At 50.9% G+C, this 26,874-nt stretch overlaps 2 protein-coding genes across 7 annotated transcripts; both read left to right on the forward strand.

Annotated features, from left to right (window-relative positions):
* Positions 1-620: 620 nt before the first annotated feature.
* Positions 621-20,571, forward strand: FBXL19 (F-box and leucine rich repeat protein 19). 6 transcript variants are annotated; one of them, XM_036225381.1, is made up of 11 exons: positions 621-1,545; positions 2,832-3,032; positions 4,353-4,496; positions 4,618-4,704; positions 4,797-5,015; positions 5,524-5,685; positions 6,790-7,301; positions 14,013-14,176; positions 14,267-14,428; positions 18,547-18,765; positions 18,869-20,571. In XM_036225381.1, the coding sequence occupies exons 2-11, from the start codon at positions 2,856-2,858 to the stop codon at positions 19,045-19,047; spliced, it is 2,025 nt and encodes a 674-aa protein (XP_036081274.1). In that variant the 5' UTR covers positions 621-1,545; positions 2,832-2,855; the 3' UTR covers positions 19,048-20,571. The 6 variants fall into 6 exon arrangements, with proteins under 6 accessions (XP_036081274.1, XP_015988355.1, XP_015988356.1 ...); XM_016132869.2 differs by having other exon boundaries at positions 622-1,545; positions 5,524-5,556; XM_016132870.2 differs by lacking the exon at positions 5,524-5,685 and having other exon boundaries at positions 1,413-1,545.
* A 129-nt stretch (positions 20,572-20,700) lies between these two features.
* ORAI3 (ORAI calcium release-activated calcium modulator 3) lies at positions 20,701-26,697 on the forward strand. The gene is made up of 2 exons (XM_016132876.2): positions 20,701-21,416; positions 24,937-26,697. Exons 1-2 carry the CDS (start codon positions 21,189-21,191, stop codon positions 25,594-25,596), a joined length of 888 nt encoding a protein of 295 aa, XP_015988362.1. The 5' UTR covers positions 20,701-21,188; the 3' UTR covers positions 25,597-26,697.
* Positions 26,698-26,874: the final 177 nt, after the last annotated feature.

Consider the following 26,874-nt stretch of genomic DNA (forward strand, 5'->3'; position numbering starts at 1 on the left):
ACCACGGGGAGACGCTAGGTAGCCTGCCATCTTTATGGTAGTCTCCTTAACCTCCTGGTTCCCTCATTATTAAGGAACACTAAAAGGCTAGAAAAACTACTATTCCCATCGCACCTCATAAGATCGACTACCAGTCAGGTGTACGCCTCTCTTCCGCCATCTTGCTTGTAGTCCTCGTTCCTTCTCACCTTTCCATTGTTCCTGACGATTAGAAATGGCAGCGGGATGGCAGCAGATGGACTGCGACTCCCGTCAGGTACCACACACGCGGAGAGTTGTGGACAGGAGGGCGTGAGAGTGCCTGCGAAGGAGGTCGGGTCGGGGGAGAAGGCCATCTTGTTTGTAGTCACCATTCTTGCTCCTTCTGTATGCTCTGCAACGGGGAGCTTCAGGGCAACTGGACTATAACTCCCGGCAAGCTCGGCTCCTGGGTTGGCACGCCTTACGCCATCTTGTTCGTAGTCACCGCTGTCCCCAGTGTCCCGTTGTTCCCGCGGTAGCACCCGTGTCTGCAGGACTACGACTTCCGTCGTGCTCTGCGCCTGTTCGTCCTGGAAAGTAGAGTGGTGGGGGAAGAAGGGGGCAGGGGGCGGGGTTCCTCTGTAAGAAGGAGGGAGTAAAGAGGAGGAGGAGAAGGGAAGGAGAAGGGAAGGGAGGGGAAGAGAGGAGGAAGGAGGAAGGAGCTTAGGAAGGATGAGAGAGGCGGTCAGGGCCCCGGGCCGAAGCAGCGCGGGGCCAGGGGACCAGGGGGGCTGAGGCAGACCAATTGCCCCCTCCCCCTTTCCCTGCCTCCTTCCATCCCTTCCTTCCACTCTCCTACTTGAGGAAGGGGGTTTATTCAAATTTTATTTAAATCCCTATCTCTTGAGGGTTGCGCGCTGGGGGTGGGAGGGGGTGAGAGGGCGGGGGCGCGCGCAAGCTGGGGGGGCGGGGCTGGAGCAGCTTCCTTCACCTCCCTTCGCTCGCCAGGTAGCCGTAAGGCAAGGGTCCGCAGTCCAGGGACGGGCACAGGGGAGGGGGGCAGGTTACAGGGACCCCCCCCTCCCCGGGAACCGGCGGAGGGCGGGGTTTGAACCCCGGAAACGGTGGGGTGTCTCAGGCCTGGCCCTGGACCCCTGGGCCGTGGGGGCTAAGACGAAGCCAGTTAAAGGGTTGGGGGCGCTGGGGAAGAGGTGGGGTGGGGGAAGGCGAGCTAGGACTCGGACCCCGTACTGAGTGGGGCCCGTAGAGAAGCTCAGCACCCTGCGCCCGAGAAGCCCCCGTTGGCCTGGGGGGGCTGAGGGACTGAGCCCCCCAGAGCAGGACCTCCCCCTGGAAGGGCCGCGCCGCAGCCCGTGGGAGGGCCTCGCCCTCGGCGCCCCCTATCTCCACTCGCCACCGTCCCGGCCTCCGCCGGAGGGAGGGGCCGAGCGCCCTCGGGGGGCCGTGGACCCCGGCGTTCAGAGCGTTCCGCGCCCCGCGCCGCCCGGCCCCCCCGCCGCCGATGGCCGCCGACCCGCCGGGAGCTGCCGAGAAGGGAGAGATGGCTCCCGGGACACGTGTGAGGTGGGTTCGTTCGGCTCCTCCTCACTCCCAGACCTGGGCAGCTCCCACTCCCAATGCATACTCAGCCCGGACTCTCTCAACCTTCCCCGCCCCCAGCCTCACCCTCTCTTTGCTCCAAACTCATCTGTAGTCCTTCATCCTGTTACCTCTCAATCCTGGGAAACTGGCCTTCCTTCCTAGACCCTGCTGCCCCTTGCAGACCCCCATCCCCACCTGCAGTCGCCACCCTCCAGGCCCCTCCCCTGGAGCGCTGAGAGCCCCCTTCCCCACCCCCATGGATGGGCCTAGAAGTCCTGAAAATGGGGAAGCTGGGGTAAGACTCTGTCATGAAGAGACCCTCTGGGCATGCTGAGTCCTTGTGGGATCTTGGAGAATCTGATTTCCATGGCAAGGGAAGCCCGAGGGATTCTAGACAATTAGAGATGGAAAGCAGCATGGGAAGCTGGGGGTGGGGCACACATAGGAGCCCATCCTGAGTTCTGTAAAGATGTCAGGCTGGATTCTAGAATCCCAGGCCAGGGAATATGGGAGATTGCCCAGGTTGACCTGAGAGATCCAAGAGGAGGCCGTCTTAGAGCAGAGGGACCCTCTGTGGAGAGCAGAGGAATTGAGATCTTGGGTGGAGGAGCAACTCTGAAGCTGCATGGGGGAAGCGTCTCAGAGCCCTGGAAGTTAGGCAGCAGAGTGAATCTTTAGGGATGGAGGGGGTAAAGATCCCATTGGATCTGGTGAAAATATTTAGGCTGGGTGGTAGTTGTATGCGTGAGAGAGAGAGAGAGAGAGGAGGAAGGAAGAAAGGTCTGGAGCTTCAACCTGGGAATCTGTGGGTGTCTTGAGGGTAAATCTGGGTAATTTTAGGTTGGGGAGAGCGTGAAGTGTAGTACATTTGGGTAAGGGGAAGAGTTGAAACCTTCTAAAATAACTCCACGACAAGGAGCCCCTGTTTCCGAAAGCTTTCATGTGGGGCCGTCATTGGAGAGGCTAGTGTCCCTTTAATTCTCCCTGGGCTATCAAGGAGGTGCTGAGGAAGTGTTAGAGGAGTGAAGTCAGGAAGCCAGTTCTCAGTCTCCCAGAGGAGCTAGCCAGGTGAGCTGCTTGGGAGAGAGAGGCCTTGAGTAGAGAGAGTGGTTGGTTACCCCTACCCCTTGCAGAAGAGGTGACCTTGTTCCATGTCTCCTTAGGTAGGAGGGTGAATTCTGACTGCCTAGAAATGGGGGGAACTGCCAGGAGTTTCCCAGGTCAGGGCCCCAGTGGGCCCACCTGACCCTGTCACCATTTACCCACAGCCCTCGGCGTTGCTGACGCCCCCAATGTCGTCGAGCAGCCGGGGGCCGGGGGCCGGAGCGCGCCGACGCCGAACCCGCTGCCGCCGCTGCCGGGCCTGTGTGCGAACTGAGTGCGGGGACTGCCACTTCTGCCGAGACATGAAGAAGTTCGGGGGGCCTGGGCGCATGAAGCAGTCGTGCCTGCTCCGGCAGTGCACTGCCGTGAGTTCTGCCCCCACCTTGGGACTTTGGGCTCCCTTCCCCAGCTGGTTTAAGCACCATTCTGGGGTGGCTGGTGGCTGCTTCTTAGGGTGTCCTGTAGAGTTGCTGTTTGTTTACTCATTCATTCACTTGTTTGTTCAAACGTCCATCAGGCTGATTTTTGTCCTCAACTCCAAGCTGGAGGCAATGTTAGGACACATCGAAGAATCCAACCTAGTCCCTACCTTCGTACTTCTCCTAACTTTCGGAGACACGGTCTCATAGAAAGCCTGGCCCTTCTTATTCTCCTTAAAGGTGTCTGTGCACAGGACCCACCCCCAGAGCTGGCCTCTGTGAATAAGTCTTAGCCTTCTTTGACCTCTTCCTCCCTGCCAGAGTGGTCTTGGATTTGAGGCCAGGCTTACCCTTTTTTGTGAACTTGAGCAAAATCACTTTGAATCTCAAGGTAACTTCTCTGTAAAATATTTCTTTTGCTGAGTTGTAAACAATAGCACTGGCACACAGTAGGTATCAGAAGAACATGGGTCCAGAGAGCAGCTCTTCCCCAGCAGCCATAAGCAGCCAGCTGCATCCTGCGTCCCCCACCTTATACCACCACCTATGTTTTCCACTCTAGCCACTCTTTCCTGTTTGGTTTCTTCACCCTATAGCCCCTGTCTTCCTTTGTCCTTAAGCCCTTGCCTCCTTTCTTGTTCTTTCTTTCCCCTACCTACTACTTCTTAGAGTCTGTCTCACAATGTTCGACATCCCTAGTATGACTCAGTATTACTACCATCCTTCCCAGAGTCATGTCCGAAGCCTGCTCTCTTATCCCGAGGACCAGCCTTTAGTGTTCTCAGAGATCTTGCCAAAACTAGATTCATTGTGGGGTCCAGAGCAACCCTTGGGCTGTCCATTGAGCAAACTCAGAATTATCCCAGGCTGCTGTCAGGTCCTCTTCAGCTTTGAGTATTATCGTTATATTTGCCAGTGGTCTCTCTGCCTTCCAAAGCCAAGGTCACACAGGCCCTGGATCCAGCTACAGCATTCACAGTAGTGAGGATAAACTATGTATCGAATGCCCGCTTGCACTAGCTCAGTCTTAGAGTAGTCCTGCATGGGAAAATTCTTAGCCTCATTTTACAGATGGAGAAACAGACATAGGGTGTTAAATCAGTTGCTCAAGGTCATACTGCCAAAAAAGAAAAAAATTCAAGATTTGACTCACTTTGGTCCATGGGTTCCGAACCGCCTCTAGCAGCTGGCCACAGTTCCCAGAAGGAAGGGTCTTTCCCCTTTTGCTTGCTTTTGGGGTCCCTGATGTCCCCTTTCCCCTAACAGCCCGTGCTCCCACATACAGCCGTGTGCCTCTTGTGTGGGGAGGCTGGGAAGGAGGACACAGTGGAGGGAGAGGAAGAGAAATTTGGTTTGAGCCTCATGGAGTGTACAATCTGCAACGAGATCGTCCACCCTGGCTGCCTGAAGGTAATGGCCCTGGGGACCCTGGAGTCTGGGATAGGGCAAAATATCAGGGATCAAGGAGGTGGGGAACACTGCCTCTAAGTTTACTGACACCCTACATCCACTCCCTGCCCTGTACCTACAGATGGGGAAGGCTGAGGGTGTCATCAATGCTGAAATCCCTAACTGCTGGGAGTGCCCTCGCTGTACCCAGGAAGGCCGGACCAGCAAGGTAAGGGCAGGGACTGGGCTGGATGCTAGGCTCTGGGTAGGCGGTGGGCTGGGAAGCTGTGCAGAATCTCACCCCAGGTTCCATCTCCTTAGGATTCAGGTGAGGGACCAGGACGCCGCAGGGCTGACAACGGCGAGGAGGGCGCCAGCCTGGGGAGTGGATGGAAGCTGACGGAGGAGCCGCCGCTTCCACCACCCCAGCCCAGGCGCAAGGGCCCCTTGCCTGCCGGGCCGCCCCCAGAAGACGTGCCTGGGCCCCCCAAAAGAAAGGAGAGGGAGGCAGGGAATGAGCCCCCTACCCCAAGGAAAAAGGTGAGCCAGGGAGCATCCTCACTAGGTCCAGCTCAAGGGAATCTGGGAGCAGTAATCCTGTCCCCTTTAAGGGAGCCTGCGCCTGAGAGGCAGTGCTCCATTGGTTCCCCCACCCTGGGGGGTTGTTGGGAGATGCAGTTTTCTAGGTGTTAGCGGGAGGATGGGGCATGCTCAGTGCGGAGGAGAGGTACAGGTGAGGGGCAACTGGCACTGGACAGGGAATCTTTGGGAGCCCTGGGTATTTTAGGAAGTAAGGAATGAGCATGCTCAAAGCTGCTACAAAGGAGGAAGGAGGGGCTGGAAAAGGCCTGAGGGGGAAGAAAGAGATGAGAGCATGCTCAGTGAGCCAAGACGCCGGTTAGAAGGTGAGCATGCTCAGAATTCTCCTTGAGGCGGGGGCTTCTGGGAATTGTAGTCTAAGAGGAAGACATGGATCTTAGTTTTGTGAACAGTGAATGGCTAATGGGGTCTCCCTCCCTTTCCCCATATCTCCCCCTTGCCCTGGTAGGTGAAAGGAGGCCGAGAGAGGCACCTGAAGAAGGTGGGTGGAGATGCCTGCCTCCTCCGAGGATCGGACCCAGGCGGCCCAGGCCTTCTGCCCCCCAGGGTTCTGAATCCAAGCCAGGCTTTCTCGTCCTGCCACCCTGGGCTCCCTCCCGAGAACTGGGAGGTGTGCCGGGGATCACCTTCCTCCCCCTCCCTTTCCCACCATTCCTTGCCGCATCCTCCATTCAAGCAGAGATCTGTCACTTCCTCTTGACCTTGTCCTGCCCTTGCCTCACTTGGCCACAGTGGACATCTGGACCACTGGGAAAAGTGGAGGGGGAGATGGGGTTGGGGCCAGGACCCTGACTTTCCAAGAACCCTTGGGGTATTATCCGACCCTTTTACCTCATCTTTCCAAACCTTGAAGGGAAAAGACTGAGTTCATCTACCTGCCGAGTGACCCCGTGTGGTCTTAGCAAATTGTCAGCTGCTCTGATACTCAGTTTTTCATTTTTGAAATGAAGATGATACTGCTTTCCTTACCCACCTATCCCACAGAACTGTTTGATGAAATTAAGTGAGCTTTGTAAATTATAAAATTTACCTCAATTTAAGGAAAATGAAGCCCAAAGAGGTTAAAAGATTTGCCTAAGGTCACGCAGCAAAGCTAGAATTCAGATGTCACTTTGCACAGATAAAATGCAAAGGTCTCCCTGATTGCATTCAAATCCTACTTCTGCCATTTGTCAGCTCATAACCTCGGGTGCTTAATCTCTCTGAGCCTTAGTTTTCTGGTATCTAAAAAGTGACCCAGGTTGCCACTCCATTCAGACACTGCGAGGATGTGATGAGTCAGTGAGTATGGGGTGTACCACTTCGGGCCAGATGATCTTTGTTATTCTCATGTCACTGAACAGACACTTGGAATTATCTAAGCCAGCATCCCATGTTGTAGATGATGAAGTAGAGACTTCCCAAGGTCACACAGAGTTGATAGTCAAGCCAGTACTCAAAACTAGATTTCTTACTGTTTTTCCATAGCTCATTGGTTTTGGAAATTCATAAGCAATTAAAACTTATAAGGCATTATTTGATTAGCACCTTCACGTGACAGATAAGGAAACTGAAATTCAGAGAGGGTCATGGCTTGGCTGATGCCCCACATAGTTCAGGAGCAAAGCCAGGGCTGGAACTCTGGACTGTCCCTTGGGCTATTTACCCCCCAGAGGCAGGGTGGTGGGAAAGTGTGTACCAGGCCTTAGAACAGTCTCCCTCTGTCTCCCTGCAGAAACCAAAGCCACCTTTGGCCTCTGCTGAGGGCCCAGCAGTGCCGTCTCCATCACCACAGAGGGAGAAGCTGGAGCGTTTCAAGCGGATGTGTCAGCTGCTGGAGCGGGTGCCTGACACCTCCTCATCGTCCTCGGACTCAGACTCAGACTCCGACTCATCGGGCTCATCGCTGAGTGAGGATGAGGCCCCTGGCGAGGCCCGGAATGGGCGACGGCCAGCCCGGGGCAGCTCAGGGGAGAAGGAGAACCGTGGAGGGCGGCGGGCTATACGCCCAGGCAGTGGGGGGCCCCTCCTCAGTTGGCCCCTGGGCCCTGCCCCACCACCCCGGCCCCCGCAGCTAGAACGGCATGTGGTACGGCCCCCACCTCGAAGCCCTGAGCCTGACACGCTGCCTTTGGCTGCTGGATCCGACCACCCCCTGCCCCGTGCTGCCTGGCTTCGTGTCTTCCAGCACCTCGGGCCCCGGGAGCTGTGTGTTTGCATGCGAGTCTGCCGGACTTGGAGCCGCTGGTGAGTGGCCTGGACAGGCCTGGGTTCCATGCTGACACTCTCTTCACTTGCTGTGTGACCTGCAACCGGTTCCTGATCCTCCCTGGTCACTGTTCTTGTGTTGATAAAACTTCTGTAGTATGTATATATTATAGCATGATACTTCTGTATTTATTATGCACAGGCTGCTTTCCATTTTTGAGCTGAACTTTGTGAGGTCTCCCCTTTTACAGATGAGGCTGAGGTCAAGGTCATGTGGAGAGGAAGCAGTAGAACCAGAAATTTGAACCCAGAGGTCCTCTTGCTTCAGGATCTTTCCTCTTAACTTATTTATGAGTGTTTAGTATGTGCCAAACATTGCGCTGACCGCTGTACATGTATCATCTCATTTGCTTTTCACACTCCTGGGGACAGTCTTGTCGGTCCCATTTACACATATGAAAGCTCTTTGCTGAGGTGGCCCCTGCCCTCTTAGAGGCAGACGTGCTTGGGCCTCGTGACTCCACTTGTAACTTCTTCATGTCCCAGAGCCACCACCATCTCTCTTTGCCTATCCACCCCTGTCTCTCCACTGCTTCTTAAACTTTGTTCAGAAATGTCAGTCATCCTCCCAAGCCCTTGGTCTTCCTCTTTGATCCTGCCCCTGACAAAATCTCTCCCCCAAATTAAATTTGTGCAGCACTCCGTTCCCCTCAGAGCACGTAGAGACTTTCTGCATGTTGATGAGCCTTCATTTGTTTATTCATAGTCATGTTTCAATCAGTTGCTGCAGTGGTACAGATGTTGTGTTTGTTTTATCTTCATGTTCTCAACACAGGACAAAGGGCACTGTAGGTGCTCTAGAAATAATTTATAAATGGTAAATCAGGCTCTTTCCCAGGCACTTACTGTGGGTGGACCAGGCACCTTGTTGGCCGTTGTGCAAATGTTAGCTGATTTGTTCTTTATAATAGCACCCCTGTGAGGGAATGAGAGACACCTGAAATCACAGTGCAAGTTAGCTGAACTTAAACTCCAGTCGTTTTCCTTTGCATTCTGGAATTCTGTGTGCTAGGTCATGCCCACTGGTCTCTCTGGAGGCTGTAGAGCTAAAAGGATGGGATTGTGGGCTCTGGAGGTAAATTGCCTGTGGTTCAGTCTTATTCTTTCTCTAATGAGCCATTTGCCATTGGGCTAGTTTCTTAACTTCTCTATGCCTCATTTTTTCATTCATTAAACCAGGAGAACCAAAGCATTTACTTTGTAGGGTTTTTTTTGTTTGTTTGTTTGTTTGTTTTTGTGAGCTACTACACCTAAAGAACTGAGGACAGACAGTACCTGAGAAATAGAAACTACCCAATGTCTTGATTGTAATCATTATTATTCACTCAGTTATAATTACTGAAAGTACAGACTTTTACATCCTCAGACAATAGCTCTGTGTTCTAGAAGAGCACCCAGTCAACCTGCAACATAGAAGCAAATAGTTATAGCAGTTGCTGGGGATTACCACCCCTGCTTCATGTTGAGGAAATGTTTGCTGAGGCCTCTTCATCAAGGCCAGCCCTGTGTTTGGCATGTGCGATTCAGAACTGAAGAGGACTTGATTTCTGCCTTAAGGAGAGACTTGTGACCAGGAGTGGAGAGAGGCTGGACTACACAGTGACTCCCAGCTTGAGCCCTGGATTCTCGTCCTCATGAGTTCCATCAGCTGTGACTCTGGCACTTCCTGGATATATGGCCATAGGTGAACAGCTATACCTATCAAGTCCTCAGCTTTCTCATCTGTAGTCTGAGGTTCATATTAATACCTTGTGAGGATTAAATAAGGTGGTTCTTGGAAAGCATTTAGCATAGAACTTGAAGGGTACTAATCAATAAAATAACAGCTTTTGATATGATGAGGGTAAGGCAGAGCAGGGGCTTGTAGGGTGGGGTACAGTGGGAATAATCAGAAGACTGTCAGGCCTAGTTGGGATAGAGAACTTTTTAAGAAACAGAATAGCTTGGATTTGGTGACTAAATGGCTATGAGGAAGCAGGGTGACTCTCAGCTGAGTTTCTGGCCCACAAGCCTGTATGGGCAACAGTGCCATTCTCTGTGCTCAGGAATACTGGAGGAAGAGAGCAGGTTCCAGGGAAAAGTGAAGTGCTCAGATTTGACTTGTTTGGTTTGAAAGGCCTGTGGGCCAGTCAGGAGCCAACAACTGGATATACAGGTCTGGTGCTCAAAAGGAAGATCCAAGTTTATAAACTAGGGACACAGCCATGAACAAATAGGTGGGAGAGCCGGAAGTTATATGTTTTCTTGTCTAATGGCTTCTATCTTCTCTTGGAACTAGAAGGCAAAATGATCTACCAAGGGAAAGATACAATTTTGAGAATTTATAACCTACGGGTATGAGCTCCAAGGAAGAGGGCAGAAGGTAGAATGTCAGTATTTGTGAGTTAGAGAAAGTGCAGCCAGAGACTTGGAGGAGATGGAGGGGAGAGGTATGTCCTAAGAAAAAGAGATTGAAGAAGGAGTGAATGATGATGAACAGTGTCAGATGTTGGCAAAAAGTCATGGGAAATCAAAGACCAGAATTGGCGGTTGGATTTTGCTACAAGGAGGCCTTGATATCCTTGGCTGTGCTACAAGGGGGTGAGGAGACCAAAGCCAGGTCACATGGGGTCAAGGACATCAGCTTCAAGGCAGGGACTTGGTCTGTTTGTTTGTTGCTGTGTCCCTAGTTTCTAAGTTGGCAGCTGGTATATAGTAGATACTAAACAAAATACTTGTTGAATGAATGACAGTGAGGAAATCAGAATGGAGTGTAGAAATAGGTGGCGAGGGTGGAGTTGGAGAGAAATTTGTAGGTGGGAAAGCAGGAAGTTGCAGGCTTTCCTGTCTGGTGGCTTCTATCTTGGAATAAGTAGGTGAAGTGATCTATGAAGAACAAGAGGGGAGAGGGCAGGCAGAACAAGAATGGAGGAGTTGTTGAGTTGCAAGTGAGAGGGCTGGAACTTTGGAAAACATTGGCACAGAGGCTTGCAAGGAACGGACTTGAACACAGGGTCAAGGCCAGTTGGGGTTGGGAGTAAGTCTTAGAGGTTGACAGAATAATGAATAATGGTGGCATCAGGAAGCCCAGATTTTGGAGGTGAGTTATTAGGGAGATGACTTGTTCCGGGGCTGGCTGAAGAGAGTTAAGGATAAAGTGGATGGGTTAGGAAACTTGAACATAAGCACCTGCGCGTGCACATGTCCGCCTGCCTTCCTAATGATGATATATCTTGGCCTCTTAGTTCTTCCTGTGTCTTGCCTTAGTGTCATTCTCCAGCATAGAAAGAACCTATCCATGGCTCCCTGTTGCCTCACAACAAACTCTCACAGTCTTATTGGACATTTGGATGTGAACAGTGCCCCAGTGACTACTCTAAACACTTCCTCTGTACTGTCTCCCTTCATTTTTGCAGCAAACCTTTGAAGTAAGTGCTGCATTTACTTCCTTTTATGGTTTGGAGAATGGGGGCCCAGAGAGGGCAAGTGACTTGCCTAAAGTCACTCAGAGCACAGAAGTGGCAGAGCTGACATATAGATCCCCATAGTGCTTACATTCGTTACCTCTGGGCTCTGTGGCCATGACAGTCCAGCCTGTCATTCCAGCCTTCCTTGACATGGCACCCCTACCCTAGGCCTCCTGTGCAGCCCCACCCCCTGCTTCTAACCCACTCAGAGTTCAGGCTCAATCCAGACCAGCTTGGTTTAAGCCCTGGCTCTGCTACCATTTGGTTGCTGTGGGACTTTGAACAAATTTCTTAACCTCTATGAGCTTCATTTTCCTTAACTCTCAAAAGAAATTGATAACAGTATTTACCTCCTAAGGCTGTTGTGAGGTTATATGCTTCGTGCATAGAACAGTACCTGGCACATAGTAAACTCTTGATAGACACTAGTTACTGGTGCTGTAGTCATCATCATCATCATTCTCATTATTATGAGATAATGAATTGCCCTTTGTTTCTTCTGCCTCGGGTCCTCAGGACTGTTTTCTCCCTGTGTCCTGGACCTGGATACTAGTTTTTCCTGATCTGGAATGTACACCCTCTTACTCTCCTTCCCTTGTGAGAATAATGACTGCTTCCTTAAAGTCTCTCTGGGGGCTCCTGTCTTATTCCTCTCATTGATCTCTTATGTCCTTTGTCTCCTCAGTTACCATGGACTGGCTATGTCTTCCCCATTTTCTGACTGCTCTGTGCCTGGTAGAGGCTGGACACATGGTATCAGTAGGACCCTCAATAACTGTTGACTGCCACTCTGAGGTTTAAACCCAGTGTCCTGGTCATAGAAGGGCAAAGGGACAAATTAGTTCCAGCCAAGAAGAGTCAGGGGTAGACTTCCTGGAAGGCACTAGAACTGAGCCTGGAAGGATTTGGGTTGGTTGGCACTTCCAGCAGAACCACAACATCTACCAAACTGTTTTGGCACCAGACAACATCGTATGCCTATAGGCGGGCAGGTAGTTTGGCGTGGGATTTATGTAATACAATACAGAAACACCGTTGGGGGACTGCATGAGCTCCCAGGGCAAGGGTTCCCTTCTAGCCATGGAAGGTTCAGGAGGTGCTTTAAGGTGGTGGCTGCAGTTGAGCTTGGACTCAAGACTGGGTCAGAGTGAGCAGAGGAAGGATTCGGATGGAGCCGGACTTTACTGAGCGAAAGATAAAAGGGGTAGGACCTGAGGTAGGGCCTAGGATAGAAGTTGGGTTGAAGGTCGTTTAGAATCGGAGAGATTTACAAATGATGATTGGTTTAGTGGTTGGAACCAGGAGAGTCTAGAATGCCAAAAGAGGTGGGAAATGGAGTTGTTGGATTTTGAAGTGTTTATATCTGTGCCTCCGGCATTCCCATAAATGTCACCCAGCTTCGCTGGAGTATGCCTGACAGTTTTAAGTGGCACAAAAGCATGGCTTAGTCTTTCCATCAATTTTGAAGGAAAGTCTTTCTATTTTGTGCTATTGTATCTTTAACACTTATCTCCTTGTTTAACAAAATGTCTTTAGGTAGTAGTCTAAAGCCACAGCAACACCTGATTAGAATTTAATAGCCCTAGTTTTTATTGTATCTATTTCTAAGGTTAATATATTTATGTGAAACAATGCTAGTTTTAAGTGCAAAGAGGGGATCAAATTAAAGATAAACTCATGTTCTCTGCAGCTCAGTGGATAGGAAATGACTGGAGTTGGGGGTCAGTGTTCCAGCCCAGGATTCTTGAAGAAAAAGCCCTTTAGAATTGGGGTGTGGGTTATGCCAAATCTAAGGAACAAAAAGAACAAACTAATCAAAAACAGACTCACAAAGAGGACAATCTGGTAATGCCGGGGGGGGGGGGGGCGGGAGCGGGAGACTGGGAGAAAAGGGTGAAGGGTTAAAGAAGGACAAATTAGGAGTTGATAGATGGTCACAGAGATGGGGAGCATGGCATAGGGAATGCAGTTAGCGTTAATGTAATGGCTAGGTGGAGAGCCAGAGGAAAGAAAGAGCAATTAGGGGGATCGTTTTATAAACTGTATAAATATCCAACCAATGTACTGTATTCTTGAAACTAATAAAATAAAAAATCAATACAAAAAAACTTTTTAAATAAAGAATTGGGGTGTGGACAGGAGGTAAGATACAGCTTCCTGGGCCCCTCCCCACTACTGCAACTTCTGAGATAGTTAATTTAGTCCAGTGGGAATTTCTTGACATGCCTTCAAGAACTACAGTAAGAAGAGTTTTCAGATGGAGTGTCAAGGAACTTTAGTGTACCACAAAATGTTAATATATAACCCTGGGAGAGGTGAGGAAGGGTTCCCTGGTAAAATAAGTTTGGGAAGCCCTTTTACAGTTATTTGTTGTATTAGTCAAGCCTCTTAGAAATGCTGGGATCAAGAAACCTGTTTAACTTTGTTCAGGCCTCATTCGTCTTTATAACTTCAATACCTGGGACCTGCCAGGTCTTCCATAAACATCGAGTGAGTAAATGAAAACCTGTAAATGAGGTGTGTTGTGCGGTTGCTCAGTGGAAGTGTGGCACCATTCATTCATTCATGTGCAACAGATAACCTACTGTGTACCTGGCATTGTCCTAGGTACTAGGGATACCAAAGGGGAAATGCCAGTCAGCCCTTGTGGAGCTGACATTCTAGTTGGAAAGGTACAGTAATCAAATAAAAAGACCAAATAGGGATGTAAGTCAAGCCTTGGGCAGCTGGCTATCAGAATGGGGCAGATGTGGATGGATCAAGGGCAGAAATGAGTAGAGGTGATGAGAAGTACCGACAAGTCAACAGAACTTAACAGTCAGTCCATCGTGGGGCTTGGGTTGCTGATAGAGCCCTTTGGTATCATGTCAAATACAGCACGTAGGGGGCTTCTGTGTGTCTTTGGCAGAATATAAGTTGTAAGGCCCACAAACCAGAGTGACCTCATTTGCTTTACAGCAGCCATGTGGGGCAGGCCAAGTATGGGTCATGCTCTTTTTTTTCTAAATGAGGCCTCTGGGGCTCAGGAAGAGGAATGGACTTTCCCAAGGTCTTGCATCCAGTCAGTGATGGGCTTGAGCCCTAAACTCAGTGCTCTTGGCCTGTAGTCTGGAGCTTCCTGCAAACCCCCACTCCCCTGCTGTCTGAATGGACCAAGAGAAAACTGGGGTGAACCATTGAGTGTGGGGAGGGTTGTGGACTCCCTGAGAGCTGAGGGCTCTGTCTCCCCTCTTGTGGCTGGCAGGTGCTATGACAAGCGTCTGTGGCCTCGAATGGACCTGAGCCGGCGGAAGTCACTCACCCCACCCATGCTTAGTGGTGTGGTTCGTCGCCAACCTCGAGCCCTGGACCTCAGCTGGACAGGTGTCTCCAAGAAGCAACTCATGTGGCTTCTGAACCGACTGCAAGGTATGGTGGGGTGGTGAGTCAGGCTGGAGTGAGGAGGGGGATATATACATGGGGCAGTCCTCCTAGCACCAGCTTTCTGACCACCCCCAGGCCTACAGGAGCTGGTGCTGTCCGGCTGCTCCTGGCTATCTGTCTCTGCCCTGGGCTCAGCCCCACTGCCAGCCCTGCGGCTCCTGGACCTGCGCTGGATCGAGGATGTTAAAGACTCCCAGCTCCGCGAGCTCCTGCTGCCTCCACCAGACACCAAACCAGGTGTGGTCTCTGTTGGCTCATTTGTAGAATGGGTTGGGTAAGGGTGGAGGTATGAGGCCTCCAAGGTCTCTTTTGACTCATGCTAGGTGTTAAAGGATTGAAGAAAGGGTCGAGATAGAACAGTCGAGTTTAAATAGGAAGGCACTGCTTGGCTGTTGTTTATTCATTCACTCACCTGCTATGTGCTGGGCCCTATGCTAAGAGCAGAGGGAACAGGTTAAAGAATATAGTCCCTGTTCTCCAGGGGAAGATAATTATAGGACTGACAGATGACAGAATTCTTTGAGAAGCCAAGGACTATGAGCTAATAAGTCTCTGGGTATAATGGGCTTTACTGGAGAGCCTCTTCCAAAGGGAGCAGTGGCAATTGCTATAGAAGAATGTGGGCCCCAGGTGGCCAGTCAGTTCTGTTTGTCAAGAGGAGCCAGAATATGGATTTTTCTTTGATATATCCTGGTTTTTAAATAATGGAAATTAATTCAAATTCTTTTAAAAGTCATGTATGGATCCAGTAAAAATATGGCTGAAAAATAGATTTGACCCCAAGACTCTCTTTCCCTATAGTAAAAAGACAAGGATGTTCCTAAGGGAAAAGAGCAGAAAGAGAGAGCCAGTTGACTTGGAAGGTTGCGAGAAGGTAGTGTTATCATCTCCCCAGGCAGACCAGCCATCTCTTCACCCTGGGTCAGGCTCAGAATATGTTGAACACATATTCTGGACCTGGCCCTGTGTAGGATCCTGGAGACCTCAAACTGAATCAGCTCTATTCCTCACCCTAGTGGAACCCTAGTCATGCAGAAGAATCAGAAATAGTTATGGCTTAATATGGTAAAGACTTTGGGATTTGGAGGCAGTGAGAGAAGCCCTTCTTGAAAGGAGCTATTTGAACTGAGTCCTGAAAGAGAAGTTTTTTTCTAGGGAGTGTAAGGCAGAATAAGCAGTTTTATGGGGCAGGAGGCCCATATTGGCAGAGAGGGATGCTGGAAGCTAAGGCTGGTCAGGTAGGCAGAGGCCTGGTCGCTTTGGGGGTCATATGGAGGTATGGAGTGAGGGCGCTGAAGTCTGGAGGCTCCTTGTCTAGCCAGTAGATGGGATGCTCACAATAGCATCCTCTCTGGCCCTTACCAGTCTATTCTCCACACTGAACCCAGGGAACTATCCAGAAGGACAGATCTAACCATGTCTCTCCTATGCTGAAACTTTTTCATTGCTCTCCAGTGTTCTTTGGATACCATATTTGCTAAGGCTCGGCATGGTCTGGTTCCTGCTGACCTGTGCCATCCTGCATTTTAGGCACCTCAGCTTCCTTGCCAAGTTCCCACTAGCCCCAAGGCCTTTGCCTAGAATTCTCTATCCTCTTTCATCTAAGTAACACCTAATCTCATCTAAGTAACACCTAATCATCCTTGCATCAATCTAAATTTCCATTTCCTCTTAGAAGCCCTCTATGATCCTTTCTCCCACTGAGATCAGAGTCCCTCTTCAACTTTGAGAGCAGTCCCTTCCCAGTATAGCACTGTACAGTTGTGAAATCATTTGATTAAAATCTGTTCCCCCTCACTAGGTTCTTAAGCTTTGTGAGGGCAATGATTGTGTGCTTGCCCCAGCACCTTTCTTTCATAGCTCTTTCATGTATCCTTTCTTCCTACCCACACCACCCCACCCCACCCCCTTCACAGCAGTCTTGGCGTAGAGAAGCAACTAGAATTTTTTGCATTTGCTGGACAAGGCACCAGAGGCCCAGAAGGCTTCAGTGACCACTACCAGTCACAGGCAAAACCAGACCAGAGTAGTCACCTATTACCCACTCTTAACTGGAATTGGACTGAGCCAGGAAGATTTGGGTATGGATAAGTGTAGGCATTGGGAACAGTGCATTCCATGAGGTGAGAAAGTGCTCGTTGGCTGGCAGCCTGAATTCATTTCAATTTAAGCCCATTTATCAGGAGCTTGCAAAGACAAGCCTTCTAGGCCCTTGAGGCCTGTGGTGCTTATTGGCACTCTATACCTACCTTTCTCATCTTGACTCCCTGGTTCATGATTCATTCCTGGAGCAAAAGTTCTACCTTGCTTTTGCCCCTGCTATTGGTGTACTCTTTTCCTACCTTTCCACACAGTCACATCCTTGAAGGCCCAGCTCAAATGCTGCCACCAAAGTGAAATCCTCACTGATGCCCCCTTTCTTCACCCAACCCAGAAGTGCCCTTTTTCCCTGCTTCCCTCTAATGACATTTAGCTGTGGCCCACAGTTGAGGGCATCTGTAGATGTATTTCCTCTCCAGGTTTTGGCTTCTCCAAGGAAATATAAGGAGAGTTTGTCTAATCAGGTGGCCTGGCAGGTAACAAGTGATGGTCTTAGTGCAGGACATTAGGAAGTAGCACCTAGCAGCCCAACTCCAGTCAGTCATTGTCAGGTGAAAGGGGCAGCCCTGTAATTCTGGATCTTACAGTTTTTTTTAAGGAAAAGCTCAGTATCTAAATTCCTTTATTAAAATGTCCTTTTTGTACCATTAGACTTGAAGAAAATTTTTAGCACTATCAGACTCCATAAAACACCTGGAGTCTATGCTCTTGAGTTTGTGACATCCGATCTAGTTTACCTAGGGGCTAGACTGGTGCCTAGGAGGCAAACAGCATTGTGGTAAGTGTTTGGACTTGGAGTCACTGAGGCTTGGTATCCTAGCTGTTACTCCATAATCATGTGACCATGTACAGGTTGCTGAATGATTTGAGCCTCAGTTTTCTATCTGTAAACAGGAATGATAATCAGAGAACTTTTCTCCCAGGGCTGTGGTTCTTAAAGCATGGTCAGCAGCATCAACGTCACTAGAGTGATGGTCCCCAACCTTTTTGGCACAAGGGACTGGTGCTCCTCTGAGAATCTAATTAATGTCTGATGATCTGAAGTGAAGCTGAAGCAGTGATGCTTGCACTGGAGAGCAGCTGCAAATATAGAAGAAGCTTCACTCACTCACCCACCACTTAACCTCCTGCTGTGTGGCCCTGTTCCTAACAGGTCACACCCAGCCCAATACTGGTCCCAGTACCTCAGCCTGGGGGTTGGGGACCCTGCACTAGAAAACTTGTTAGGAAAATAAACTTTGAGGCCCTACCTTAGACTACCTAAACTGCTGATGCACCATAGGCTTTTTTTTTTTAACTGTAATGCAGAATGTGGTAGATACAATAAGGGGGAAACTTTGGGTACAGAGATGAGCAGTGCGAGCTCTTCTGTCTTGAAGATCAGGGAAGAGGAGGACTCGGAGCTCAAGCCTGGAACCAGGCACACTGGCTAGGCAGAGACCGAGCACAAGTGGCCACAGGCAGAGTCTGTCAGGGTAAGGTCACATGTGGCGTTTGAGGGTGAGGGAGAGGAGTTAAGAGCTGAGACAGGGATAAGATCTTAGAGGAACTGGAATGTTTTACCAAGGAATTTGGACTTGTCTGAGGTATCCTCAGAGAGTTTTAAGTGGAGAATGGGTGTTGTCCCACTTGTGTTTGAGAATGGCTCTCTGGGTTCCAGGAAGGAGAGAGTAGAGTGAGTGCAGAGGCTGGGGCAGGAGTTCAGGGTAGTGATGTTGGCTCAGAGTGATGACGGGGAATGCAGAGAAAGGAATCCAATTGGTTACTTTACTAACAGTGGAAGGAGAGGGAAGGTGGGGAAGCAGTCTGGGATGTCATTTGTTAGATGAATGGTTATATTGAGCACCTCTGTCCCTTTTGTTGGGGTTAGAGTAAGAACAAGACAAAAAATTCTTGACTTCTTGGAATTGACATTCTAGTGGGAAGAGAGAAAGAAATATATACATGTCAAATAGTGAGGAAAAGAGGAAACAGTACAGAGAAGGGGTAGACATATGTGGAGTGTTATAGTTTTAAGTGGAATAATCATGGCAGGCCTCACTGAGGAGGCATTGTGAGCAATGGATAGATGAGATGAGGTCATGTGTTTAGGAGAAGAGTAAGCCAGGCAGAGAGTACCAGTTCAGGTACCCTTTTATAGTGGGAGCAGGTTCAGGGGTGGTGAGGAATGTGAGCATGGAAACAATTGGTCAGGATGCCTACTAGGTGCAAGGATAGAGTAGTGGGTAGTGCTGACCTCTTATCTGCCTGCCCAGGGCAAACGGAGAGCCGTGGGCGGCTGCAGGGGGTAGCAGAGCTGCGCCTGGCAGGCCTGGAGCTGACAGATGCCTCCCTGCGACTCCTGCTGCGCCATGCACCCCAGCTGAGTGCCCTGGACCTGAGCCACTGCGCCCATGTCGGAGATCCTAGCGTCCACCTCCTCACGGCCCCTACTTCCCCGCTCCGAGAGACCCTGGTACACCTCAATCTTGCTGGTAAGCATGGTCCCATCTGTTCATCCTGCTAGCCTGTTGGTCCACATGACCAGTGCCTACCCCCTAACTCTCCTGGTATTGGCTACCATTGCCCCATCCCCAGGTTGCCACCGCCTCACTGACCACTGCCTTCCGCTGTTCCGCCGCTGCCCGCGCCTACGCCGTCTTGATCTGCGCTCCTGCCGTCAGCTCTCACCTGAAGCTTGTGCTCGGCTGGCAGCTGCTGGGCCCCCTGGCCCCTTCCGCTGCCCAGAGGAGAAGCTGCTTCTCAAGGACAGCTAGTTGGGTGCCCCCCACCCTCCCCCAGGACTCATCAGGAGCCTGGACCTCAGGCCTTCATTTCCCCTTCTGGGAGGCCAGGTTACCCACCTCATGACTTGGGATTCCTGAGTTTTCTGACTTGGGATTCCTGCCCAGGGACTCGAACCTGCCTCCCCACTCTCTACCCCCTGCACTGATATTTCTGGGGGTCTCCTTCCCGTCCCCTCTCCCTTCCACCTGCTTCATTGTCCATCCCCTGGGGGGGAGTAGGGCAGAGGTACTGGGGGGGGTGCTGAGCCAAAGGGATGGTGGGAGGGTGGGTAAGGTACAAGTTTGAGGGAGGGAGAATGGGGGAAGGGTATCAGGATACTGGGTGGGAGGCTGGGCTGGGGGAGGGGGATAGAAAGCAGACCACCAAGGGTGCAGGGAAAGGACCAGATACCTGGAGTTGGGGGGTGGGAAGGGCAAAAAGGGAAACCAGAGGAGCAATTGGGGATCCCAGGTGTCAGAGGTGAGGGTACTTGGGGAATCAGGGAAAACCAGGGCTGAGTGAGGAGTTGAGGGGAGGGGGACAAGAGCAGGTGTGGGGGCAGATGTACCCTGTTAGGGGGTCACTCCTCTCCTTACTCCCTCCCCAGATTTCAGTTCCTTCCCCTTCCCTGACTCCTTGAAAGTCACTGACAATGGCAGCTATTGAGAGGAGTGGGGGCCCGCTGGCCTACCTGCTGTTCAGCGTGGCCCAGGGGAGTGGTGAGGGGTACCCCAGCCCCCTGCCTGCCTCCCCGCTCAATACTTGAACATTCATCTGTACTGAAGTGTTACTTGAACCTGGGGAACCTCGGACCTAGGGAAGCCACGTTGAGGGGCCAGGACCAGCTTGGACTGAGACTGGACCAGTGGGCGCCCAGTTTGGACTTTGCCACTCCCAGGCTCTCTCTTGCTTTACTGTATTGAGCAGTTCCACCCACTTGACCTGAGGTGGGGTGGGGTGCCAGCCCAACGACGTGGATGATGGGACTCCTCCAGCTTGGCATTTCCCACTCTTTCATCGTCATGGAAACTTGTATCCCATTTGCCCGGGGAACTGCCACTCCTGGTTGTCATGGAACTAGCAACCAATGGACACGGCCCAAAGCCACTGTTAAGGCTAGAAATGGCCCCTTTTGGTTGCCATGGGAACTTAGTAACACTTGCCCTGCCCCTTCCTCCAGTGTGAGGGTGGGGTTTGGGGAGCCAGGGCCCGCCCCTCAGCCCAGGCCTGAGGCGGCGGGGGTGGGGGGTGGGGGGTGCTGGTATGTACCATGTAGGGGAGGGGGGAACTATCCACATACCTCAGGTAACTGGGAGGTGCACGGGTGGGGGGAGGGACTGGGAGGACCAAAGGCCGAGGGGAGGGGGTCCTGGGGAACACGAAAGGCTTGAGGATGGGGCTGCTTGGGGGAGGGGGAGGAGGCAGCCTGGCTGGGGACAAGTGGGGGACCCAGCCGGGCTGGGCCCCAAATCTACAATACGGTTTGCTATAAAACTCAAAATCTTACAGCCGGGGCCGCTGAGTTCATGTGTGTGTCTGTGGGCGGGGATAGGGTGCAGATGATCGTAGTGCTCACCCTTTGGGACTTTCTGAGGGAGAAGCTGTTTGGATGGATCAGAGAGCTTTGGACCTCCTGGGGCTTTCCGGAACTGAGTATGCAGGGCGCCCGGAGGTCCCCACAGACGAATAGTCTCACCTTCCGCAAGTTCACGATTTATGGGGTGGGAGCTGGGTGTGTCCAGGTGCACTTGGAGTGATCCACGGCCCAGGAACTCCCAGTTCCTGGCTGGGGCTCCTGGATGACATTTTAGGTGGAGAGGGGTCCTTCAGGATTTCTGCCTGCGGCCCCCCAGCTCCACCCTATCATGTGGCCACCCCGGCTCCGCCTCCGCCCCAGTTCCTGTTTAGTCCTCTGCTGTCCCACTTCGGCCCCTAGGGCTCCCTGCAGACGTCTCTTCCTTCTCCGCCCGGGCCGCATGTTCCTGGGCGCCGGCTGCCCGCATCTCCGCATCTTAGTCGGTTCTGCCGGGGGATGGGGTCTCCCGCTGGCCCAGGCCAGCCCGCCTGGAGACCCTGAGGCTACTTAGCACCACGGTGACCTCCCAATCTGTCTAGTGCTGCGGCCCCCAGGATGAAGGGCGGCGAGGGGGACGTGGGCGAACAGGCCCCGCTGAACCCAGAGGCTGAGAGCCCTGCAGGCTCCGCCACATACCGAGAATTCGTGCATCGCGGTTACTTGGACCTTATGGGGGCCAGTCAGCACTCGCTGCGGGCGCTCAGCTGGCGCCGCCTCTATCTCAGCCGGGCCAAGCTCAAAGCCTCCAGCCGCACGTCTGCCCTGCTCTCGGGCTTCGCCATGGTGAGGGGAGGGAAGGGGCGCTCTGGGCGGGAGGTGCGGCACTTGGGGGCACGGGGCCGTGGGCAAATGAGTGCCGATGGGAGGCAGGCAAAGGAAAGGAAAAGTTGGGGTTTAAGAGGTAAAAGGGGGAACAAGGTCCCAAGGGACGGCACAAGTCCCTTTTTAATGTTTGCGTGTGTGTAAACAGACCCTTGGCATAAACTGGGCTACAGGGAGGATTAACAAATGCGAAAGGTGTTACAGGGGACCTACGTCATGGGGTAGACAAATCGCCAAGGGAGTCACATAGTAAGGATGGGGCAAAGAAGCTCAAAAGCATAGGCCAAGGAGGAGTGCTTACTAGATCCCCATGGTTCAAAGGCAAATTGAGCTGGGTGGAGGCTGTATAAACAGGGCGTGCCAGAATAAACTGTAGTCATCCAACTGAAGGTGGGCCCATACCAACGGGGGCAGGTAGAGTCCCCAGCAAGTACAAAAGGTGCTTAAGCTTAATGTAGTTCAGGAAAGCTTTGAGAAGATGCCTGTGAGGAAACCTCTAGGGAAAGAAGCCAATTAGGGAGCTGACACATGATTCCTGGGCTGATAAACTGGGGGTGTGGGAAGATGCTATCAGCTAACTTTGGCCCAGAGGAGGCCTCATAGGAAGTTGGACTGAGGGAGGTCCCAGAGTAAGGAGTCTGCAGACACAAGTCCTGGCTCTTTCCTCTTTGGGGCCAGCTGTGTCACCCTAGACAGGCCTCCACCACTTTCTTTGGTCAATGGGAAATTGTGAGATCATGGAGGGTGTACCCTCTGTAGCGTGCCAAGTACCTGGCCCAAAATGAGCTGATTCTTGTTATCAAACCGTAGATCCAAGCATGTTAGAGCAAGACACACATGAAACATGGCTCAGACTACCTGTTAATTAGGCATGAAAATCAAGGCCCAGAATGGGACAGTAGCTCTGCCAAGAGTACACAGCAGATAAAGATACAGCATAAACTAGGACTCAGGGTCACTGGACTGTTAGTCTAGGGTTTCCCCACAATCATGACAGAAGAAAGAGAAAGTGGCCAGTGGAAGAAAAGTCCTCATAGTGATATAGGACAGGACAAATTTCTCCAAGCCCTGCACTGAGAGAAGAGGGTCCTTTGGTGGAGAGTGTGGAAAGAATTCAACACACACACCAAAGTTGGAGTCAAAAGGAAAGTTTATTAGAAAAAAAATAATGCTCCACAGACAGTGCATGGTCTCCTCTCAGAAGCAGAGAGTGGGACAGTGAGAGAGACAGTAAAGGCACTGAGAGGGACCCTGAGTGTTCAGGGAATTCAGTTGATATGTCAATCTTTAATTCCCATTTCCCGATATGGACAAACAGTGAGGAAGGTGAAGAATATATACCCTGAATATGTACTCTGAAAGGCCTGTCGAGAGTTCCCAGCCTTTAATCCTTAGGTTCCCTATGGTTTTAGCCATAGGGAATGACTCTTGCCTGTTTCCCTTTCTGAGGTGTTGAGAATGGGTTGTTAGTAATCTTCCTGTGTTCTGAAGGTGCCCTCCTGGCCTGGCTGCAGGGCTGATCAGCATGTCGCAGTCTCTGAATGTAGCTTGATTAACATTTTTAATTATTTTGGCTCCTTCCTACGTTAATAGAACTGTGCTCTTGTTGGAGTCAAATTGAGATGGGGATAAAAGAGTCACAGCACTGGGTGATTTGAGTTAGTCTCTGCCCCTCTCCATGCCACAGCCTCTGTATTTGAAATGATGAGGGAAAGTCTCTAACCCTAATAGTCATCCTAAATCTGTAGTTTTCTGTGTGGGGGCCTAAGATCCACAGGCCAGCCCACCCTTCCTGATGTAAAGTCAGCCAGGGACAGGAGGTTGGTTTCCATTCACTTGTACAGACTGCAGAGGAAAGAATGCAGTCCCATGGACCTAGCTGAGAGAAGTCCCCCACTCCCAAACCCCATGGTCCATCCTCTTCCCAAGGGGCCAATCTGACCTGCTGCTGGACTTGCATGTTGCTTGGGTGACAGCTTAAGGGCCAGAATCTTCTCTACAGGATCAAGAGGCCAGATGGGTAGGTTCTAGGGACAGGACTGGCTCTAGTCCTGCCAGGGAAGAGTAAGGCTGGGACAGGCTATGGGAGAAACCAGGTCTAGGCCTGGCCCAGATCCCTGTCTGTAGAAAACACCTTCTTATACCTGCCATGGCCTAATTTCCTAAAATACTCATCTTGTCTTCCACCACTCTCCATGCTCTGCACGTTCTTCCTTCCCTCAGCCCCAGAGCAATCTAATGGATTCTGCAAGAACAAGGCATGGGGAAAGATCCACATTCTGGAATCCAGGTGGTCTGGATACAACACAAATTGTATTGAACTGGCACCAAGTACTACGTCCTATGCTTAGGGCTTTTATGTACATCATCTTTCTATTATTCTATGAAGTAGGCGCCACAACTGTGTCCATTTTACAGATGAGAAAACCGAGGATCAGAAGTGTTAAGACACCTGTCCAGGGTCCCAAACAAGTCACTGGCAGGATTTTAACTTAGGCAGTCTGGTTCTGAAGTCCAAATATATACAAGTCTATAATAGGATCATCAACTCAATGTTTGCAAAGGCCAGACAAATAATATGGATGCCAAGTTGACTCTGTGGGGACTGTAGCTATAAAGAGACCCCATGACCTGTTCAAAGGAAGCAGTCATGACTCCACTCTAGCTGATAGTTACCATGCAGGAATGTGGGTCTGGTGTAACCAGATATTTCAAAATTTCAAAATGATCTGGAAATAGGGATACTTATATGAAATCTCTTGAGTTTTCATATAAATCAAAGCTGGCAACTTAATTCTACTTACCTTTTTTTTTTTTTTTTTTTTTACATGAAAAGCTTTATTAGAAGGGAAAGTACACTTCCAGATGTAGAAGTGGGTGGCAACTTAAGAAACACACTGTATGAACAGCCAGGCAAAACATGTCTGCAAGCTGGCTTGGGTTTATAGTATGCCAATATGCAAACTCTGGTCTTGGACTTTAGTAACTCTAATAATAATAGCAGACACCTAATTCTTACTAGTGCCTTGCACTTTTCTTATCACTTGATATATTATCTCATTCAATTTCCACAACAACCCTATAAGGGAGATACATGCTATTATTAAAACCTCATTTTCCAAATGAGGAAATAGAGGCAGAGAGAGGACAGTCACTTGCTTAAGACTACCATGCTTGTAGACTTGAGAATGAACAGCCAGAATCTGTGCTTTATAACCTGTATGTTATAATAAGGTAAGATGGTCAGAAACATGTCATCCAGCCCTCTTGATAGGTAGGTGGGGAAACCAAGGCCCAGAACGGGCCAGAGTCTTTCTAAGACTGCCCATTCATGCATTCAACAAAGACTGGGAGACTTTTTTTCTGCCAGGCACTGTTCTAGGTCCTAAGGATACATCAGTGATGTATGCCAATAGGCAAAAACCCTGCCTGCTACTGTTGAGGTTATGAGCACTCAATCCACCCTCTCTTGTCCCCACAGGTGGCCATGGTGGAGGTACAGCTGGAGAGCAACCATGAATACCCGCCAGGCCTGCTGGTGGCCTTTAGTGCTTGTACTACCATACTAGTGGCTGTACACCTCTTTGCACTCATGGTCTCCACGTGTCTTCTGCCCCACATTGAAGCCGTTAGCAACATCCACAACCTCAACTCTGTCCACCAGTCTCCACACCAGCGACTCCACCGCTATGTGGAGCTGGCCTGGGGCTTCTCCACTGCCTTGGGCACCTTCCTTTTTCTTGCTGAAGTTGTTCTGGTTGGCTGGGTCAAGTTTGTGCCCATTGGAGCCCCCTTAGGCACGCCAGCCCCCATGGTACCTGCCTCTCAGGTGCCTGGCACTTTGTCACCAGTGGCCACCTCCCTTAGTCCAGCTTCTAAGCCACCCTCTGCTTCTGTAGCCCCACCACAGGCTGAGCTGCCTGAGGCCTGCTCATCCTGGCAAGCATGTGGTGGTGGTGGGGCCCATGGACCAGGCTGGCAAGCAGCCATGGCCTCCACGGCAATCATGGTACCTGTGGGGCTTGTGTTCATGGCCTTTGCTCTGCATTTCTACCGCTCCTTGGTGGCACACAAGACAGACCGCCACAAGCAGGAGCTAGAGGAGCTGAGTCGCCTGCAGGGGGAGCTGCAGGCTGTGTGAGGCTTGTGTTAGCCACTACAGAAAAGCACTGCCTCCCTCAGGGGTCAGCCACAGACTCCGAGTCTCCACATCACTTCCCTCGCCCTGCCTAGAGCCATTTCCTGTGGCTACTCTCAGGTAGAGACCAGATTCCTGCCCTCAGGGTCTTTTGGGCTGAGCCTTGCAGCAGCTCCCACATTCCAAGGAATTCTCCCCGTCAGCCTGTCTCATGGGTTTTGCAAATTCTCTATACCAGGGCATGGAGGAGCAAGGGAGAAAATGGAAGGTCCTTACTTCAAGGCTCATGTGGTAGGTGGAGGGGAGGCAGAGAGACTCTGGTCAGACCTTTGGTACTGATTCTTAGCCACTTGCACCTTTATAGGATGTGGAGATCAGGTTACATACCCACCCATCCAACTGCCCCAGAAGGCAGCCAACTCTTGCTTTATTTTTGTAGAATCTATTTTATGGTTGGCATTTGTTGGGAAGCTTTTTCCTCATCCCGATTTTGAAGGGTTCCATACCCTTAGTTGCTATAGAGGATTTGTGTGTTACTTCTCCTGGCATAGGTCTAGCCTTTCCTAGGAGGAGCCTCCCCATTTTTACAGGTTCAAGTGCCTGTCCAACTTCTCTAGACCCACATTTAATGCTTCTATATCTGGTTTTCATTCTTCTCTGCCGGGTTGGGGGTCTTTGGGGACTTAGGGCCAGTGCACCCAGCCCAACTGCCTGGCTGTTGTTAGGGTGAGGTTTTAAAAGGTCCCGTCCTAGCCCTTGAAATACAGAGGTATTCTGACACTGAATTTTTGATGCACCTTGTTTTGTATAATAAATTCTTTCACAGATGTCCCTGTGGCTGTGAACGGGGTGAAAGGGAGGCCTCCTTGGGATCAGGTGACTTGTTCTTAAGAGCTGGGTAGAAGCATGTGTACCTGGGAGTGGGGCAGGAGTATGGGAGAGTGGGTTCAAGGTATTGACCCCTTTCTGGTGCTGACAGGGGCCAGTAGCTTCTGAGTGTATAAGCTGAGTTACTACAATGCAAAAAAAGGCTTTTGCACTGTTGTTCCTGAGCTCAGGGTCTCTATCTCTTTCATTAAAGATTTAGTATGTTTTACTGTTTTATTTTGTTTTGTTTTGAGTGACTGCTACATACTAGGGGCTTTTCATAGGTTATCTCATTTAATCCTCACAACCACCTCAAGAGACAAGTCTTTCTCATTCCCTTTCAGAGGCAAGAAAGCCGAGGCCCAAGAAGGCTAAGGATCTTGCCCAGAGCCACACCACTACTCAGTGAAAACA

This window comes from Rousettus aegyptiacus, unplaced genomic scaffold (assembly GCF_014176215.1).
Source record: "Rousettus aegyptiacus isolate mRouAeg1 unplaced genomic scaffold, mRouAeg1.p scaffold_m13_p_8, whole genome shotgun sequence".
Classification (NCBI taxonomy): Eukaryota; Metazoa; Chordata; class Mammalia; order Chiroptera; family Pteropodidae; genus Rousettus; species Rousettus aegyptiacus.

Bases quoted from the DNA above. Each gene is read 5' to 3' on its own strand.
- ORAI3 (XM_016132876.2), top strand. From the start codon at position 21,189: ATGAAGGGCGGCGAGGGGGACGTGGGCGAACAGGCCCCGCTGAACCCA. The intron at 21,417-24,936 runs GTGAGGGGAGGG...TTGTCCCCACAG, and splicing joins TGCTCTCGGGCTTCGCCATG to GTGGCCATGGTGGAGGTACA.
- FBXL19 (XM_036225381.1), top strand. From the start codon at position 2,856: ATGTCGTCGAGCAGCCGGGGGCCGGGGGCCGGAGCGCGCCGACGCCGA. The intron at 5,016-5,523 runs GTGAGCCAGGGA...TTGCCCTGGTAG, and splicing joins CCCCTACCCCAAGGAAAAAG to GTGAAAGGAGGCCGAGAGAG. The intron at 5,686-6,789 runs GTGTGCCGGGGA...GTCTCCCTGCAG, and splicing joins TCCCTCCCGAGAACTGGGAG to AAACCAAAGCCACCTTTGGC.